At 40.9% G+C, this 19,705-nt stretch overlaps 1 protein-coding gene across 1 annotated transcript in view; it reads right to left on the bottom strand.

The window, feature by feature from the left end:
• The window catches only part of LOC117440391 (protein unc-13 homolog C), a 125,020-nt gene that overhangs the window by 89,435 nt on the left and 15,880 nt on the right, over positions 1-19,705 (bottom strand). The window contains exons 3-7 of the mRNA XM_071207196.1: positions 12,273-12,295; positions 11,572-11,618; positions 9,639-9,717; positions 7,316-7,321; positions 6,897-6,968 (exon numbers count right to left, since the gene is read on the bottom strand). Of these exons, the coding sequence (XP_071063297.1) occupies positions 6,897-6,968; positions 7,316-7,321; positions 9,639-9,717; positions 11,572-11,618; positions 12,273-12,295 (227 nt within the window). The remainder of the gene's footprint in view (positions 1-6,896; positions 6,969-7,315; positions 7,322-9,638; positions 9,718-11,571; positions 11,619-12,272; positions 12,296-19,705) is intronic.

The raw sequence follows: 19,705 nt of genomic DNA, 5'->3' as shown, positions 1-19,705 counted from the left end.
TACAATAAACTTCTGCGCCATAGTAATCTTATATCTCATCTTTTATGAATCGGCCTGCAGCTATTATTCATCACAACTCCAGCTTTGTTCAGCTTCTCTTCTTCGAGAAAGGGATCTAACAGATTGTGCTATTCGAAGAAAAAATATGTATGAGGCTTTGGTGATCCTTTCTGATTACCTTATCATCAAATGGAGAGGTCAGTTGAATGAGAGTGAATCAGTCAGACATCTCATTAAGCTTAGATTAACTGGCCACTGGCTTTGTTCATATTGAGTGGTTTACTGACTAAAGCTCCTAGGGACAAAATAAGAAAGTCTTCTAGAGGCCTGTCAAGACTCATTCCTGTGTAACAGAAGCCTCTTCAAATTGAATGCTTTAGAGCAGCAGCCCTGCCATCCACAAGGACTGGAAAACGGCCCGGGACTTGCCAATTCTCGAAGGCAGAATCAATGGATGCTGTAAATAAGGTTTTTAAAAGTGAGCATTATCCAGATTGAGAGGGAACGTGCAAGCGAGGGAGAAAGTGACAGAGGAAGAGAAGGAGATGTATGGCGGTTGAATAAATCTCCAAGAGGTACTTGCTCTCCACTTCTTCTACACTCCACTCCTCCCCCCCCCTCTCTCTCTGCTGTCGGCCCCATGTGTGTTGTGCTCTCACACCTGAACAGCAGCCCTGCACTTCACCACAAAGACTGCTTCACTGCTCACTCGAGCACACTTACAGACACAAATGCCCACGCACGTACACTTGCGCATGATGAAATGGCACCAGGTGACAGGACGAGAAGGCCCTCTAACACTGTGAGACGATGCAACAGAGAGGCCACTGAACCCCGGGAAGCTTTAATGAAACACAGGGGCAGAGACAGCAAGACTTTCCTTTTAATCTAAGGACGATGAGATGAAACAGATGTCTGAGATGTATCCACAACTTGCACACAAGCTAGGTCGGGATGCACCCGGAAGCTTGCTCTTTGCCACATCTACTAGTGAACCGTTAAATAAGAACACCGCCTGAAGGAGATGAGTGAGCCAGAATTTCTGTGGAGCGTGGGAAATCTCAGAGACCTCTCTATCATGTGTTTTTATCAGAGGGCTGACTTGGCAGGTAAATAATAAATATCTATCTTTTAGCCTCTTTCTGACCCGCCAACTAAAAGTTAAAATGGTACTAAGCATGTACGACGTAAAACGGTTCCACCGTGGTGTTTTTTATACCGTATTAGTTCACTATTCATCTGTTTCTGTCTCTTTAAATTCTCTCCCCTTCTCACTTTCAGTCTCTGACGCTGGACGTCACACTGTGCAGCAGATGTGGGAAGAGTGCTGCGTGTGTGAGTCTCATGTGTTACACCGTGAGGTAACCCTGGTGATTTTGTGCAAGACACTGCAAGAATTGATTGACAGGCGCAGCGTCTGCCTGAGAGCAACATGGCAGAGAGGAATCTAATCTCTCCTCCTCCTTTCACCCCTCCTTTCCAATTTCACCACCTATTGTCCTTGTCAACAGCTTCATTGGCCGTGCCATCCTCACCGTCCTGCTCCATCCGTCAACAGCTCCAATCTTTTACTTTAACTACCTTTTCAGCCCTAACAAGGAATCCGTGGTGGTTTTCGCAAACCACAAGACAGTGGGGTTGATTTGGATTTCTGAAAGTACTTTAAACAGAACTGATACAATTAATCGAAAACTCATTTATTAGATGATGAACAGGAAAGTAATCACCGACTATATTGATAACCGATTCATCATGTTGGTAGTTTTTCATGAAAAATAAAAGACAATGCTGCTTTCAGCCTCACATATTGAGATTTCTGGAATTAGTATATGATATAAGACAGAATTTAACATTTAAGAAAAACAAATTTGATAAGTAATTCACGGTATAAACTATTTTATGAATGATTGGTTTTAAATGGAAGAATTATGAATCACTTTCCTCTAGAGCTGCAACCATTTTTCAACTGATCCGTCCATTGGCAGAAAAATAATTGCCAACTATTTTCATAATGGATTAATTGTGAGTCATTTTTCATGCAAACATTTGAAAAAAAGCTGCCTCTAAATGATGGAAATGTCCTGCTTTTCTCTGGTTAAAATTAAATTAAAATGTACATTGCATATATGACTGTATATCAAATCAATGTATTTTGATTTTGGAAATAAAAACAAGACATGTAAAGACATCACCTTGGACAAAACTAGGATGGACATTTCTTACGATTCTCTAGAACAAACGATAACTTATTTATCTCGAAAATAGGCTGCAAATAAATCTATACTGAAGAAAACATCAGTGACGGCCAACACTCAATCTATTATTTCTCTGTGTGATAAGATTCAAACGACCGTTCAAAATGACTGTGGTGGATATCAGAGGCAGGCATTTTGAAATCAAGGTCGTATAATGTTGCCGCCCGATGACATATGAACCGTCTTCAAACAACGCATCACATCTTATTTCCTGATACTCATTGACCCATGTCACATTGCGGCTCCCTTAGTCCTTTGTATAACTGAGTCAATGCCTTTGTCTCAGCAGGTAACCGCAACCCCACTTCTTGTTGACAGTGACTGTTAAAAGGCTCTGGTGCTTGGATCACATGCAGCTCAGAACATCGAGCGGACACACGGTCGTTAGCTGGCGCGCACATGTTTCTTTCTGCTCTAAAAAGCAGAAACATGGGATACATGACGCATGAGGAGAAAGAGAGACTTATATATAAGTCACCAATGATACAGTAAGATATGTTAATCATATTAAAATGCGTTATGCTGTCAGAGGAGACAAATAGAAGAGGTGGAGCAGAGATGAGAAGAAAAGAGGATGGAAGACAGAAGCTCTCTAAATAGCTTAAACATGTCTCGCGGGACTGGGAGGCGGATTGTTCAACATGGCTGGCTGATCAGTGACAAATCAGGGCCAGAGGGTCATGATGAGGAGCTCTGATCTTCTCTCATTCTCCTCTTATTTCCCTCCATCTATCACCCTTCCGTTCTCCTCTCATCCCCCAACTCCTACACACTCTTGAACAACATATGGCAGTTTACTGACTACTCTCGCAGCCCTCACAGGAAAGCACTCTGGTGGACTTAATGCAGCAGATACAACTCTGACATCTGCTCGTCCTACTTAGCAAGACCACCACATCTGCAGCTTTGCTCGGAACCGGGCTCGCTCCCGGCCACCGATTATTATTATTCTCTTTCTTTGCTAGCTCCGATTTAGATTATTGGACATCTCACCCTCAAGTCCTTACTTACCACTGTGATGCAATCTCCATTTTTGCCGAATAATAATTTCCCTTTCCTACACCAATTAACATAGTGCATCCATCACGTCATTTCTCCCTCTCATCTGGGGCATGAGTCGTTCATCCCTAAAGCCCCTTTCATAAGACCCATAGCTATTAGTAAGCAATCAAGACCCTGTCACTGTAGGGCAACGGAGCATGTGGACCACTAGGACCGAGTCAAGTGTTACGGACATCTACACAAATCAGTGTGCCCAAATTGATGTCTCGTGTTTGAAAAGATGAAATATGTGTGTATGATGATGACACAGTAAGTCGGTAATCTCCTGGGTTTATGCAGCCCCTTGTTGCACACCATTAGATATGAAATTGTCTGCGTGTTTGTCTTGCTGTGAAACTGCTTTCTCCTGCTGTTTGCAGCCTATAATGCCACTTCCCTGAGGGAGGGAATAATTGAAATCAATTAATGGGGAGAGCGCTTTCGAGGTGTCTCACTCCATCTGCCTTCTTCCGTAGATTTCGCTTCCTCAATGCTCAGTGGTTATGAGGGCATGGTCTGAATGGAATAATGGGGCTATCTCCGAATATCTGAACTCCTCCGAATAATCGAACAGGAGGAGCACAGCGGAAGGAGAGAGCAGCTGGCCGCAAAGACCTTTTTAATAAACTGCGGCTTGTTTTATAGACTGAGTCAGGCAGACAGATGATGGCATGCTGTATAAACAACCAAAGAGAAAATGCCAGTAACTAATGCAATCCATCTCATTTTGGAATCATGTGCTGTGTTCCTGGCAATGTGATCCCCGGCCCTAAAGAACAATGGCTGCACAAACAGCACAGCTAAATGTGTGTTGCTGCACTCTCCTTCACTAGCAAATCTTTTATCACAGCTAGACTACAAGGAAATAGTGCTACTTGGAGATTTTAACTGGGACTGGTTAACTGCAGTGTCAGAGGATTTTAAAAACCTTTGTATCTCTTTGAATGTTACTCAGATTGTGGACAGTCCTACTCGCCCAAATATTAAGTCCCCTAATAAATCCTCCCTAATTGATCTCATTTTAACTAATGTTCTCCATAAATATTCATCTGTGGGAGTATTTGCAAATGATCTGAGCGATCACTGTGTTGTAGCCACAATTAGGGACACTAAGGTCCAAAAGGTTAAACCTCGCATTATCATTAAGAGAGACATAAAACATTTTGTGGAGCAGGGTTTTGTGCATGATCTGTTTGATTTTGATTGGGGTAAAATCGATCTGTGTGCTGATGTAGAAACCGCATGGTCTTATTTTTATCTTGGTTTTATGGAGATCATTGATAGACATGCACCCCTGCGTAAATTTAGAGTAAAGGGACGAAACAATCCTTGGTTTTCTGCTGAGCTGTCTAGTCTCCTTCATGAGAGAAACAAGGCCTGGGCAAAGGCTAGGAAATCAGGCTCAGAGATAGAATGGCTGCGTTTTAGGCAGCTAAGGAATAGCTTCACTTCACATGTCAAAAGTGCAAAGTCGAAGTACTATTTGTCAGTTACCACAGAAAACCTAAATAATCCTAGGAAATTTTGGAAAGCAATAAAATCGATATCAACCGGTGAGATCCGTAATGAGCTACCTCCGTGCCTTACCACAGCATCTGGCTCTATATCGGACAGGGCCACTATGCTAAATTGCTTTAATGAGCATGTTGTGTCCTGTGGTTCTCTATTTGATTCTGTCACTAACTCTGCTTCTGTAAACACCACAGTCTGTGACTCTGAACAACGTGGTCTGGAAAACCCTTTCAGTTTTACCCCTTTTACTGTTGATGTTGTTCATGAAGCCTTATGCAAGTTAGATCCTAGGAAACCGGCTGGCCCGGACAACTTAGAACCTTTCTTTTTAAAGATAGCTGCAGACTTTATTGCTCCACCTCTTACTTCTCTTTTTAACCTCTCCCTCAGCACAAATACAATTCCAAAAGTATGGAAGTCTGCTTATGTCCTGCCTTTATTAAAAGGAGGGGAGGCAACTATTTTAAATAACTATAGGCCAATCTCTAAATTGTCAGTTCTGGCTAAGGTTCTTGAACGCCTAGTGAGTGAACAGGTAAAGGAGTTTTTATGTACAAATGACATCCTGTCTAAACATCAGTCAGGCTTCAGAAAGAGACACAGCACCAGCACTGCGACGATGAAAGTGGTAAATGACATTACTACTATTTTAGATAATAAGCAGAGTTGTGCAGCTCTGTTTATTGACCTTTCCAAAGCGTTTGACACCGTTGATCATCGCATCTTGAAGCAGAGGCTACTCAGTATTGGCCTATCCAGCCATGCAGTGGGGTGGTTTGTGAACTACCTCTCTGAAAGGTCCCAATGTGTTCATTTTGATGGACTGTCTTCTGAGTGGTTAAACATTTCTAATGGTGTACCACAGGGTTCTGTTTTAGGACCACTTATATTCTCCATATATATTAACAGCGTAGGTGATAATGTGGATGAAGCTACTTTACATTTTTATGCGGATGATACTGTGATGTACTGTGCAGGTCCCTCCATTAAAGAGGCTGTTGTTAAATTACAGGCTGTTTTTAACATTATTCAGACTCAGCTCTCTGAATTAAAGCTTCTTTTAAATGTGGATAAAACCAAGGGAATGCTCTTTTCAAAAGCAAAAAAGGCACCAGAGCCTGTTTTAGATATTGTAACTACGCAAGGAACACAACTTGAAGTGGTTGCCTGTTACAAATATCTTGGTATCTGGCTTGATGATTGTCTCTCTTTTAAACTTCATGTCAATAACCTGCTTAAAAAACTGAGGGTTAGGCTAGGGTTCTTTTTCAGAAACAAGTCCTGTTTCTCGCTTGAGGCCAGGAAAAGGCTAGTCACTGTGACCTTTTTACCTGTGCTGGACTATGGGGATCTGGTCTATATGAATGCACCTGCCAATTGCCTGGTCAAGTTAGATGCTGCGTATCACAGTGCTCTGAGATTTGTGACAAAATGTAAAGCATTAACCCATCACTGTACCCTGTATGCAAGGGCTGGTTTGCTTTCACTAACTGTACGGAGGCTCAGTCACTGGTACATTTTTATATACAAAGCCATGCTAGGGAAACTTCCATCTTATATCTGCTCCTTGATCTCACGGAGAATTGTAAGTGGCTACTGCCTGAGATCGAATGCTGTGGTTTTATTAAATGTGCCAACTGCTAGGACTGTCTTAGGGAAGACAGCTTTTATATGCGCAGCTCCTCTGTCTTGGAGTAGTCTGCAAATTAAATGGAAACTGAACAATCTGGTGCCACTAAATGTTTTTAAAGCTCGGTTGGATGCTACTCAATCAGAAGCTATTGGTACCTGTTTATGTGGATAATTATGTAAATGATGCTGGATGATGTCCTTTTGTTGTTCTGTTTATGTTTTTATGTTTCATGTGGAACTACTTGAACAGGTCTCCCTTGGAAAAGAGATCAATGATCTCAATGGGATTTTATCTGTATAAATAAAGCTTTGAAATTAAATGAAATGAAAACACCACCCCCTAAAATATAATGAGAACATGGGTACAGCATCCCACGTCCCTGAGGTGTAACCCATTACCCATAAGCCGCCACAATGAACAGACAAGGACTTTCCATGCAGCATGTTAGTACTCACCAGGTCTACATCATTCAGGGTGGAGCGGTTCACCAGAGCGAACGAGATGCCTGCCTTTCGAGCAGTGAGGGTCTGCGAGAAGAAGAGGAGGAGAGAGATCATGAAGAAGGATACATCCAGGAAGACATTTTACATATCTGCAGTTATGTACAGTATCTGAATGGATTTACACACAGCAGCTGGTGAATGGATATTAAGCCTGGCAAAGATTTGAGGTACAAACATAAAATCATTAGGAAAAGCTCTTAGCTTGTGAACAAGTGAAAACAGAGTCAGCTTACCAAAGCCTGTGATTTCCAAAGAGGCCGTGAATAGAGAATGAAAGAAAGGAAGACATTGAATTAGACAAGAAGTGGGTGGATGAATGGTGAAAGCACAAACAGCAGAAGAATTGTACTTATTATCCAAACTGAGCACACAAGTGCCTCTACTGCCATGCAGGACTGCTGGTTAGGCCGCAGCGCTCGAGAAAGATTCAACTATTCATCAAGAGAAATTATACAGCCGTTGCATGATTTGTTTTATCCACTCATGCACTGGAAGTCACTAAACTGCAGTCATGCTTGGCATTTATATTCAGTTCTCTGTTGGATGAAGCTTTGATCATATTTTCTGCTGTCTGCTCTGCACAGTGGTTTGACACAAACAGAGAAACACAAGACGCACACACTCATGTATGGGTGAAGCCAGCTGTACTGCACAACACAGACTCACACACACACACACACACACACACACACACACACACACACAAACAAGTAACACACACACACACACACACACACACACAAACAAGTAACACACACACTCACACTCACAAATATACTTAAACATTAAACAGAACACACCCACACAAACAAGTAACAGACACACACACACATATACACATATGTAAATTAGCTGTTTCTATATCAACTGAGTTTGAGTGACCAGAGATTGTTAAACAGTTATCCCATACTGGAGAAAGTTACGATATTTAACAGAGGAATGCAGACATGGACAGCTGACAATACTGGATCAGTCTTTACCACGACCCTCTTGAGTGTCCAGCCCAGCTATGGTAAAGATCCATGGCAGCCATGGAGTATGTAGGGAACGTGACCTCTACATGAACCGTGAGCGTTGATGTAAGTGTATCAACATGCACCAGCACTGCTGAGGTTGCTACGGGCAATACAATATGACCCTGTGTCCAGATGATATCCATTCGACTACAATATAGCATTCTATGCATTGTGAATCCATTTTCAACACTCTGTTTTTTTGTTTGTTTATGTTTTTGCATCCCGCCATGGTGAGGGGGGGACCCTGCTGTCCTTTCCAATTAAACGCTGCTGCTGCCCGGAAGCAATCACACAGCAAACGGGGGTCATTGACAAAGGAGAGGCATGAAAGGGGACCAATTAGTTTGCTGAATACTGACTTCATCCCATGTGTAAAAGGCTTGCTCAGTGTCACTTTTACATGATTTAAAACCCCCACACAGTTAAATCAGAAGTCAATGAAGTCTCTCGGATATATTTTTGGGTGGAGTTGTCATCATTTCAAGTTAAATGCAATTTTTTTCAACACCTGCCGAGCAAAAAAATGTAAATGAAGAAAAATGCCCAAGCATCGACGAGGCTGAAATCTGACAACTCACTGAAAAATATCACCCATAGCTGTTATGGGTCTATGTAGGAATGGCATATATACACGCAAATCCAAAATAATTAAATTTAAAAACGACAACCCATACTTACCAAGACATTGTTGGTTATTAATTTCATGAGAGATATGGACAAATACAGCATCAACTCATGTTGTTCACTGTAATAAACATTCATCAGCATCTACGTGTATGACATCAAGCTGCATCATTATATTTCACAAGAAAAATATATTGTAAGAGTATCAAACAGGTTGTTTTAAAAATAAACTGAATTTAAGAGCTCTGATTATTGTTTTCCAATATTTTGACTAGAATACATGAAGATGAAAAACAAACAGACACAAGACAGACGGACACTGTGCAGCACATAATGGACCAACAGTTATAAACACACATGGATAGTATTGGCACGGCAGCATGTTGTCTCTCAGAAAGGCTAACCATGTGGCACAGTGCTAGAGTGGACCGCTCTGCAACATGCGTCTCTGTGGGAAATGTTACAACACATTATGTTGCAATAAAAAAAATGGGGGAGCATCACTGTGATGCAATATCTTAAACACCCTCGCTAGGACAATTCATCAAGCCATAGAGTTATGGTTGCATTAAAAACTCCCACAAAGCAGCGCTCTACACTCGAGCTTCAAGTGGTTGCTTTTATCACCAATCAAACTTTTTCCTTGCGTGTTTTTATCACAATAAAGGTTTATGGGCTTTTTTTTAAAAAGCTATTTAATTTGTTTAACTATAGCAGGTCTACATATGGGAAGAGAGCATTTGTATTCCTCCCAAGTGTATGCATGTGTAACAAACAAGTAAAAAAAAAACATATCCATGCGTTTGATTACCATTGTTGTGTTAGAGAATACAGCTTAAAATAAACAAGGGTACTATAACTACTAGGCGGGTCCAAGGATATCATATAACAATAAGAAACAAACATTATATTGAGTTCCTAGTAGAGTTAGTATTGTCTTCTGCAGGGGTCCATACTCACACAGAGCAGGATTCCACCAGTGTGGCACAATGTGGGGTCACTCAGATAGATTTGACATAAATCACACATAACCTTGTTCAGGCGGATGACTTACCAGGTCTCGGACAAGAGGCACTATCCTCTTGCGGCGTAAATCTGGCATGCTGTCAATACCATAAAGAATACTGCCAGACCTGGAGAAGCAGACAGATTTAAAGTGTATTAATATCATAATAATGCCGAGCTGGGGGAGACATTACAACGGAGAAAGGGGGGCTTTGATTTACACAGCCGGCGATGCCATGGATCATGCCTCCTACCTAACCTGTCCCACCCCGTCCTCTGCACTTCACACGGGCGACCACCAACAGGAGAGCTCCATGTGATCTCAAGAGGTTAGAGAAGTACTCAGATCTTTTACTTATAAGTTAAAGTAGCATTACTAGTGTGTACAAGTACTCTAATACCAGGACAAGTTCTACAATAACAATGGTACTCAAGTAAAAGTATTTGCATCCAAATCTACTTAAAGTACCAAAAGTACAAGTACTCGTTATGTAGGAAGGACAATTTACTTTGTGTTGCAGCTGATAAAGTTGTAGCTAATTTTCATTCTATTATAGTTTATTAGTTGATTTATGGTTTGATTTATTAATCTAAATCTGCAAAGTAGCTAGTATCTAAAGCAAACATAATTGCAGTTTTAAAAATGTTATCGCACAAAATGCAGTGGAGTAACATGTTGAAGTAGCACAATGTGAAAATACTCAAGTACCTCAGATGTTCACAAAAGTATATTGATTGAGTGATTTTACTCTGTTACATTCTAGCACTGGTATGACTTATTATCTGCTGGATCTGTAGACCCTGTCTCTTCTATTTGATCTAAACGATTATATTGCTGCATTAATACCGTTAATCCATATATCATTGAAATGCATCGTTATTACATTTTTAAATACTGAAGTTGGAATTATTTTCTCCATTCCTCACAAGTAGACACTTGAAGATGACTTATGTGGGGGCGACTGTGGCTGCGAGGGAGTGCGGTCGTCTTTCAACCAGAAGGTTGTGGCTTCGATCCCAGCCCATGTAGTCAACATGTCGATGTATCCTTGGGCAAGATGCTTAACCCTGAGTTGCTCCCGATGGCATGGCCAACGGTGTGTGAATGTGTGTGAATGTTAGGTCCTAGAGTAATATACACTGCTCTGTATGAATGGGTGCGAATGGGTGAATGACATGTAGTATGTAAAGCGCTTTGAGGGGTCTTAAAGACTGGATAAAGCGCTATATAAGTACAGTCCATTTACCATTTACCATTTACTTCTCCTCAGTCGGCGCAACACTTTTTTAATCTCTAGCTTTCGTCTCACTCTCTCCATCCTTCAACTCTCTTGTGCACGACTGTGCTCCCTCGCTGCTTTCCCGTGAGGCTCTCAGTGGCATCACCTCAACTGTCACTCAAAGCCTCTCTAATGACCTCAACATGACATCAAGGCCCCAATGCCTCCACAAAGATAAAACTCCTCAAGCTTTCCTGTTAGTGCTCTCAGCGACATCAGTGGAGTGACCCTAAAGATACACGACGTGACGAGCTGTGCGGCCCCTCGCCCCTCCCGAGGGCCCGTGCTTCCCGCTGCCTCTTTACACTCAGCAGGCTGCAAAAGGCTGCACAGTCTTAGCATTAGCTGGGGTAATGGAGGTTAAATATGATTGTTAGCTGTGTTTTCTTTACGACAACATCTGTCTTTCACGTAGGTTTTCTACAGTGATCGTTTGAATGCATTTCCGAGTCATTAATTAGGTGTGTGAAGCCAAGAGGTTGCGTTTCTTTACAGATGTTGTGAAGGCATCAAACATCTTGAACATTCATCTTGGTCACAACATTGGGAGTGTGACATTTTAACAGGGACTGCATGCCAGAGAATCAGCATGTCTGCAACATGTGTGCTTCATATGCCTCAGCATGGGGGTACACAACAGCACAGTAGCAAAGAGGAATGTACTTATAAACAGATTAGATTGGGAAGTGAGCCACAACTCACCCTCCAGACTGCAAGCCGAGCAGTTTGGGGTCCAAAACACTGCGAGGCTGCAGAAAGAAGAAACACACCATGTAAAACAAGCAATGCAAGGTGAGTGCAAACAGCTCAACACAAAGCGAGCAGGAGCTATATTAAAAGAAAAGAAAAAGCATTGTGACTTTGGGTACTTTGGGAAATACAGTAGATTGGGAGGTCATTTCAGGATAACAAAATGATAGGGGAGGAGGAGTACAGCACAGGGAGGAGGGAGGGAAGCACTACAGGCAAAAGACCAAATTATTCCACATCAATGTAATTTGTGGACTGAAGACTGAGAGTGTTGCAGCGCTCAGTGCTTCAGGCTGGGTTTGAGTATTGTGTAACACTCGCTCTTCACTGACCAACAAAGTTCAACACAAATCATCTTCAGCAAAAGGGATAACACGGATAACCAGCGCAAAACAACAACAACAACAACAACAGGATGACTCAAAGGCACAGGATACATTCTCTTTCATACTTCCGGATATCATTCCTATGCATCTACAGAAAACAACACACACTCTTACGGATACAGCCAGGTATCATTTCAAATCCGCTTCAAAATACACACTTAATCCACACACCACAAAAGACAGATTTAAAATCATGTACACAAAGACATGCACATGCTATAAATCACAAGGGGGTCATGTGGTTGACGATAAACAATGACTTTAAACCTGTGTATCCAAATCTCCGCTGTCTGCAGGGAGAAAATGACAGAAATGTGGAGAGTTAGGTAGGAGCAGCTGGAAAATATACACACTTAGTTCGGCCACTTATCTGCTATCACCACCTGATGACACAATTCTGTGCTGCTAAACAATTTATGCAGTAATGGAGACACAGTCAACATTTGCCTCAGGGGAGAATGGCTTTGAACTCTGAATACCCTATAAAGTAGAAGTAGGAAAAAAAAACCAGGAGGCTCTCAGGTGACGGTTGACATATATAGTGTATGGAGATTAAATCTAAGCAGCACAAATTAAACAACGATGCCTTTGATAGATAACATCACCTGAGTTAACCATCATATCTATGGAGACATGGGACATTAGGTAAGGATAGGCGGTTGGTTTCATATTGCCATTTTGAATGAAAACAACGAGAGGGCAAGCTCTTTCATAAGCAAGACTGCAGAGGTGTAATTACTGTGCTATTGATCCATGGGTGAGAAATGGCAGCATAATCACGACCTAACGTGTTGCAAACAGAAAACAGCTGTTCACAAGAGAACGATCAAATTGCTGCTCTGATTAAAATGACATGACACACGGTTTCTTCGCTGCGCGTCATCAGTATGAGGCAATGCAACATGAGCTTCTTTCTCTTGTATCTATTCCAATGGGTTTGGTCTGCTTGGTTGGAAGTTGTGCCCTGGTAAAAAATCACATCATTAAATTATTAATTGATAACCATTAAAACAGCAATTACTCCCGACTTGCCCAATGATTGAGAACACAGTACATAGCATTTGCAGGATGCTATTACACAGTGCGCTTTAGGACCATTAGTGTTTACCACAAGTGCATATCTTTTTATAATGGCGGTCCTAATGGAGGCGCTGGTTCTATGAAAAAACCTTTAAAGGTGACATATTATGCTCAATCAGGCATAGGTATAGTGGCCCTATTATAGAACATGTTTACATGCTTTAATGTTCTAAAAACACTATTCAAATTGTATATTTATTATTTACCTCCTTTATGAAATGCTCTGTTTTAGCCCTGTCTGCTGTTATTGGCTTGAGAGGAAAATGTATTTCTCAAGCCACTGTTGGAGATACTCAGAAAGATGGCTCGTATATTCTATTAAGCCTGTATGTGCCAAGAAGAAGGGAAGCCGAATGCGAATGGCTTGTAAATGCCATGTCTTCTGACCGAGGCAGCCCAGACAATTCAATTTGACAGGATTGTTCCGACTTTAAATGCTTTCAGTAAACACTTTACCTTTTTACAATTTAACTACTCAAGTATATATATTTCAGGATAGGTGTATACCTTTAGAGAAACTGCAATCTTAGTACAACTGTGCGAATATATCTGTTTATAGGGGTAGGCGATACAAAAAGGTTGCACACACGCGGAGACACAGCACTCAAAGGAGAGCTAAGCCGAAAGTGGGTGCCATGGACAGCGATCACCTAAGCTACTTTCAGCACTGCTATACAAGATAGAGCCATCTCCTCGAGCAGCGAGTCTGCAGCTGCACTAGATAAAGACAGACCACAAAGATAGGCTATAGACTGCTGATATAAACCTCATTTCACAGGTGCCTTCAATCTGTGGAACAACAATGTAGTTTGATTGGTAGGAAACAGCCTCTCTGTGTGCTGCATGCAACATGTTGAGGTTCCAGCAGTAGCAGTAAATCCTGTATTTCAGTACCGACACACATGGTCGCTCTGTGCATAGATCCAAGCTTGCCGGAGCAGAAAGGCCTGCACATGGCTGATAGTATAACCAGACACACTCAGAAACATGTGTTTTTATGTGGACACGTTCAGGCATACATTAACACAGAGACGCACTAACGCACACATAGTGGTGTGTGTCTTGGTATAAATAGACAACACACAGCGGTGGAAACAGTCCTCTTTGCCAGCATGGGAATCAATATTAACTCCAGAAACCCTTAATCAGCGATGAGTCATTTTGTGAATACCGTTATTTGTACAGATATTTTTGAGTATTCAACACAATAGGTATGCTATGATCGCAGTCCAAACGTGTGAGTGTGTGAGGGGCATGAGGATAATTACAAGGAGCTTATGAAAAACAGAGGTATTAAGATAATAAAGAGGAGCAGGACCTCTGATAGCAACTCAAAACCTCTAGCCTTCCTTGGAAATGTAAGGCTCGAGTATAAAAGCTAGAAAAACTGCAAGAGTATATGGGCATGCACACGTCCCTTAAGTGCGGCAAATACATGTTCCCTATGCTGCCAAAAGCTACAGCCCAGACGCCTTTGACACTTTTTTGTTAGTGAGAATAAAATAGATTTTATACTAAATAACTTAGACAAAGAAGCCGGTTAATCTCTTCGGCCATGTTCACATTGCCTTTTTGTACTTTTAATACATATGGCGTGAACTGGGGAAAGTTCCGGTTTAAAATTACCTTTTTTTTCAATAACTAATAATTTACTGTCTCTTTTTTGCCTTTATTAGTGTTGCCATATCATTGTGTAATAAAAAGCGCTATATAATTTCCATGTATGATCATTATGTTGTGTTTTTAATATATTCATATCGCCTACAGTACATTGCATATTGTCATTTCACTATGGGGTTGGAACCTTGCAGCGTATCTAGGATAAAAACATCTCAAGCGTTACTTTGCACATTCTGCTAAATATTAAATCCATAGACCTCTCTGCAGAGAGCAGAAGGATTGTGTAAAAGTACATTCAGAGAGAAGCAGGTCATGTCATGGCTGACATGACCTGCTTCTCCAGTTGTGTTCTGGCACATGGGATCAGCGCAGCGAGACCCCAGCACACAGCAAGCTGTAGGCAGCAGACCTGAAGTGAAACCACCCTGATACAAATGGAAGAACAAAAGCTCACTGGAGCAGAAAAACCTTCTGGTGTCAACGAAAACACTCGTTACTAGTCTCAACGAGAAAGTGACTAAATATCTGAAGTGAAGCATAATATTAGCACCTTTTTATAGAAATGTGATGAAGTCTTTCCATCACGCAAACAATAATGCTACACTGTCAGATAAATATCAATAAACATTCAGGTAAAAGTTAAAAAGACATGCATAATGTAATACTTGAAATGTTCTACTTTTATGAACAGCTTTTTTAGCATTACCTAATGCTGCCTCGTTCAACCAAGGCTACAGAGGCGTGCAATATTAACACATCAGAGAAACAGTCCTGGCCTGGTTGTTAATAAAAATGTCCATATTCCCATTCAGTGCAAAGACATGATTAAGGCTGACCTTCATGCTGCTGCTACAGGGCATTGGCCTTCAACACTTGCACTTTACCAATGATCAGGATTTGTTTCTAACAGCAACAGTCAACCTTGGTTTATTTTAGAAAAATCTTCCTCTGACTCAGTATTAGTTCATCAGACCCGACACAAAGTACTTATGGGCTGGTTTGTCTTCATCCCACAAGTAGGCAGATTCAGGTTATCTCAAATATAATCAATTAATGAATTATATATTAATTTGTGAAGGTCAGACCAATTTTAGTATTTTACATTATGAATTCAAAATGAACAGTGTTGACACTTACAATATGATCAATAAGATTTTCAGTTGACTCAAATATAGATTATTATGTGCTGTGCGGTGAGTTCCCGACAGCTGTGATATTTTGATGAAATGTATATCCAGATTTCTGATACCTGTGTGTTGTGCATTTCTTTATTTATGACGTTATGTTGGATTTTCATAGCCGTCAACGCATTTATTAGTTGACTATATCATTATATAATCGATGTAATACATTGTGTTTCATATTATCATATATTAGACAACTAAAGGCCGCATTATAAATAATTTCTGTCTGGATAGGATGACAGATCTGTGATAAAACAGAGCTTTCACCCCTCCACGCTTTGATGTAATGACATGTTGTGGCTCAGAGTGAGATGTGAACGTCATGGGTGCCTCTGCTACTAATGTGTTCACTAGTTGTCCATCGGATGACCCCAACAATACCACATGACCAGACCACATCCTCCTATAGAAGAAACATGCATCATCTACTGTATATGTGCACTCGCTGTTCCCATCAGCTCCGATTTCTTCAGCTATGACTAAATGTGTTTGAAGCTATGTCAGGCTGATTTCAGAGGGTTAATATTGTTCTGTTTCTGCTCAACAGTTCCAACCTATAGGCATGAACGAGGAATAGAACATTGGGGTAACACGGGGTAATTGGCCCTTCTATTTAAAGATATGTGCATTTTGTTTTTTATCTAATTTGAACATTTAAAGGCAGAACTACTATACAAGATGTAGTTGTATGTTATTATTCTAGTGTTATTTAGTGGGAAAAGTATAGGCATGATGATAAAGAGGAATATTTGGAATTCCCCAATCAGAGAGAGGATACTGTGTGTCTAATCTGAACGCCATAGATATGATATGAGGTAAAGTATTGTAATTAATGTCAGCTATTCAAAGGTTTAAGAGTAAACTGTGGCGTTGCGGCTTTCCCTGTGTGTACTGCAGTTAAATCAAAACAGCGATATTGAATCTACCAGTGCTTTGAATTGGATAGTATCATCTAAAACAACAACAGAGACTTCATTCCCTGTATCTGCATTTTTCATACACACACTTTCATGAGAAATGGTGCACTAAGCATAAAGAGGGTCTACCTCCTTTGCTCCCCTAAGAGCAAGCAGCAAACCTTCACTAGCAGGCAGACCTCTATAAATATTCCAAGCAAGGCTGACCTGGTTAAAGAATGCCCTTGGGAGTGTGAATTAGCATCTGAATACATACGCTGCTGTAAGCCCGGTTGAAGACAGGCCTGGCAGGAGTGGCAGTACTGCTGAGACTCCCTCCACCAGCTCCCTCACAGGCAGCCAGCATACTTCAGAGCCCGAGGATGATGAGCACACATCAGATACACAAGATGAAAGCATGGGTCTAATGAGGGGGGAGTGTATGCATCTCTGTGCCTCCATTAGTAGGTATTTCTCCATTAGTAGTATAATGGGTTTTAAACAACTGGCCCATAAATGCATATTACATTGATTTCTATCAACCCAGAGCAAGTGAAAGAGATTGTGTTAAATGTCACGTCGTTAGTTGTAATGCAACTTTCAGGAAAAGTGTATGCTGGGACAGAGTCAGAGTCGAGTTTGATGTCAATTTGCATTATATATGCTGTGGGTGACAGCGGATACAGCAGGTTAATGATTTAATAACTGAAATGTATGGGGTGTTACAATATTCTATTTCAAGTAAAAACCACTTTGTTACCAAATAAAAAGCTACCTAAGCAAGTGAAAAATTGTCCTGTTTTGATTTTAAGCATTCGTTTCTAGGTTTGTCATCTTCCCGTTAATGGCTTGTACCAATATTTACAATGAACTCTTATCATCAAAATAAGCACAGTATAAACTCTAATGTATCTTCCTAGTGTTGGCCTTTCTCACATTGTCTCACATGTTCTTCACACAGTTCGGTGAAAACTAACAAAAGCATCTTGACTCATACACCACTTTTCCTAGTACCAGGAAAAACTATATACTATGTACAATGTTTTAGACAAGGCCACTGAGTAATGTGAAGAAAGATGAAGAAAGGAGCCGAAAGCCATCAGAGACTGAGGACAATTACTCACATATTTTCATTTATATTCATATGCCCAGAATCTAAAGCATGCCACAACTTGCACATGAACGAGTCAATACTGAGAAGTAGAGATGTCCCGATCTGATCACGTGATCGGGGATCGGAGGCCGATCACGTGATTTTCCAAAAATTGGGGATCGGGTTTTTTTTTTTTTTTTAGAATTTAATGTTACAAAACAAAAAATGACCATGTTCACGTCTTAAAGTCATCCTGAGGACTTAGTTTTGGTTTAAAATTACACAACATCATGTATGTGTTGCTTTCTTTGGGCTTGTTTTCATGACCTGGTTGCTTATTTCTCTGAATCTGGCAACAGAGTGGGCAGGGCGCAGTGTCTAATAGTAGCAGTAAGCTAACGAGAGGCTACGTTCCAGCTGGTGACTCGTGAGTCGGGACAGAGAAAATGTCAGCAGTTTGGAAGTATTAGAAAATTGAAAGCGAAGGCAGTGTAACAGCCAGATGCAATGTTTGCAAGGCGGAGGTTTCCGCGTGGTGGAAAGAACAGAGCTACGTTTCAACACGACCAATCTAATACGCTACCTGAGAAACAAACACCAACAACAACACGGCGAGTACACAGCGGCCACTCGGGGAACGGCACTGAAAACACCGACAACTTTCAGAGACTTTTAAAAGGAAAGAGAAACTGCCCCAGAACAGTGAAAAGGCCAACACAATAACAGCCAAGATAGCTGAATTCATCGCGTTGGATGACCAGCCGTTATCTGTTACCTTTTTTTTCTCTTAATGCATTGCATAAAGATCGGATCGGGAAAAATCGGTATCGGCAGATTGTCAAAATCAAATGATCGGAATCGGATCGGGAGCAAAAAAAGGTGATCGGGACATCCCTACTAAGAAGTGAGTCAATCCGACTCGTATTGCCCGGTAGACAAGAAAACACAATGTGTATGAAGGGTAAATATTCAGATTGTATCAACAAGGATGAGTAACACTGAATTTAATAATTTGAACAATAGTCATGGTGTTTGTGTCTTTGGTTATAATTGTGATGACAATGTGTCCTTTCTATCTTGCATACTAATAGTTGCAGTTTGTTGGTGTTACAATTTCAGTAGGCATGGTCACATTTAATTTAAAAAGAGTTTTGGAAAATATTTCTTCTCTGCAGCATGTTTGTTGAATGTTGAATGTGGCCACTGTGTTTGCGCACTCATCTGTCACACAGTCCTCATGTGCCGGTATTCCCTGAACTACAGTACCTACCTCACCATGAGTACCGCAGTTGCAGCTACATATGTAGGTCAGGAGCTTTTTCATTTTAAGTAAGAGTGGACATTCCCTGGTCTCTTTTTTCACTCCAGTTGAAAGAGTACTTTTCCTTCAATGAATCAATATGCCTGTGTTGATTTTGAATTGTGTCTTTTGTACATAAATCTCAAGCCATGTGTTCCACAGCATTTTAATTCAAGGCCATTCTGCAGGAAGGCAAAAGTATGATACAGAAATACAAACTAGAAAATGCATTTCTTGCAGAAAATGCGTGCGAATGCTGGAAACTGTGAACATTTATGGCTGAATTTAGCTGAAAATGCAGAAAAGCTGAATGTGTTATTAGCTGAATGGTAGCTGCTTTTAGCTACAAAAATGCAGAAAAAGCTTAATATTTAAAAGAAAATGTTTTAAAAAAGGTGTAAACAACAACATGTATAGCGTCATTGTCCTGAAATAGCTGAATAAGTTAATAGTTGAATAGTTTGTGCAGCTGAAAGTTGCCTGAAGGTTCAAGTAGCATTACATCTATAGGGCTTTTCTTTTGAAGG

Source organism: Pseudochaenichthys georgianus, chromosome 3 (assembly GCF_902827115.2).
Source record: "Pseudochaenichthys georgianus chromosome 3, fPseGeo1.2, whole genome shotgun sequence".
Classification (NCBI taxonomy): domain Eukaryota; kingdom Metazoa; phylum Chordata; class Actinopteri; order Perciformes; family Channichthyidae; genus Pseudochaenichthys; species Pseudochaenichthys georgianus.
Note: the sequence above shows the minus strand (reverse complement) of the source record. Positions and strands in the feature narration are given on the sequence as shown.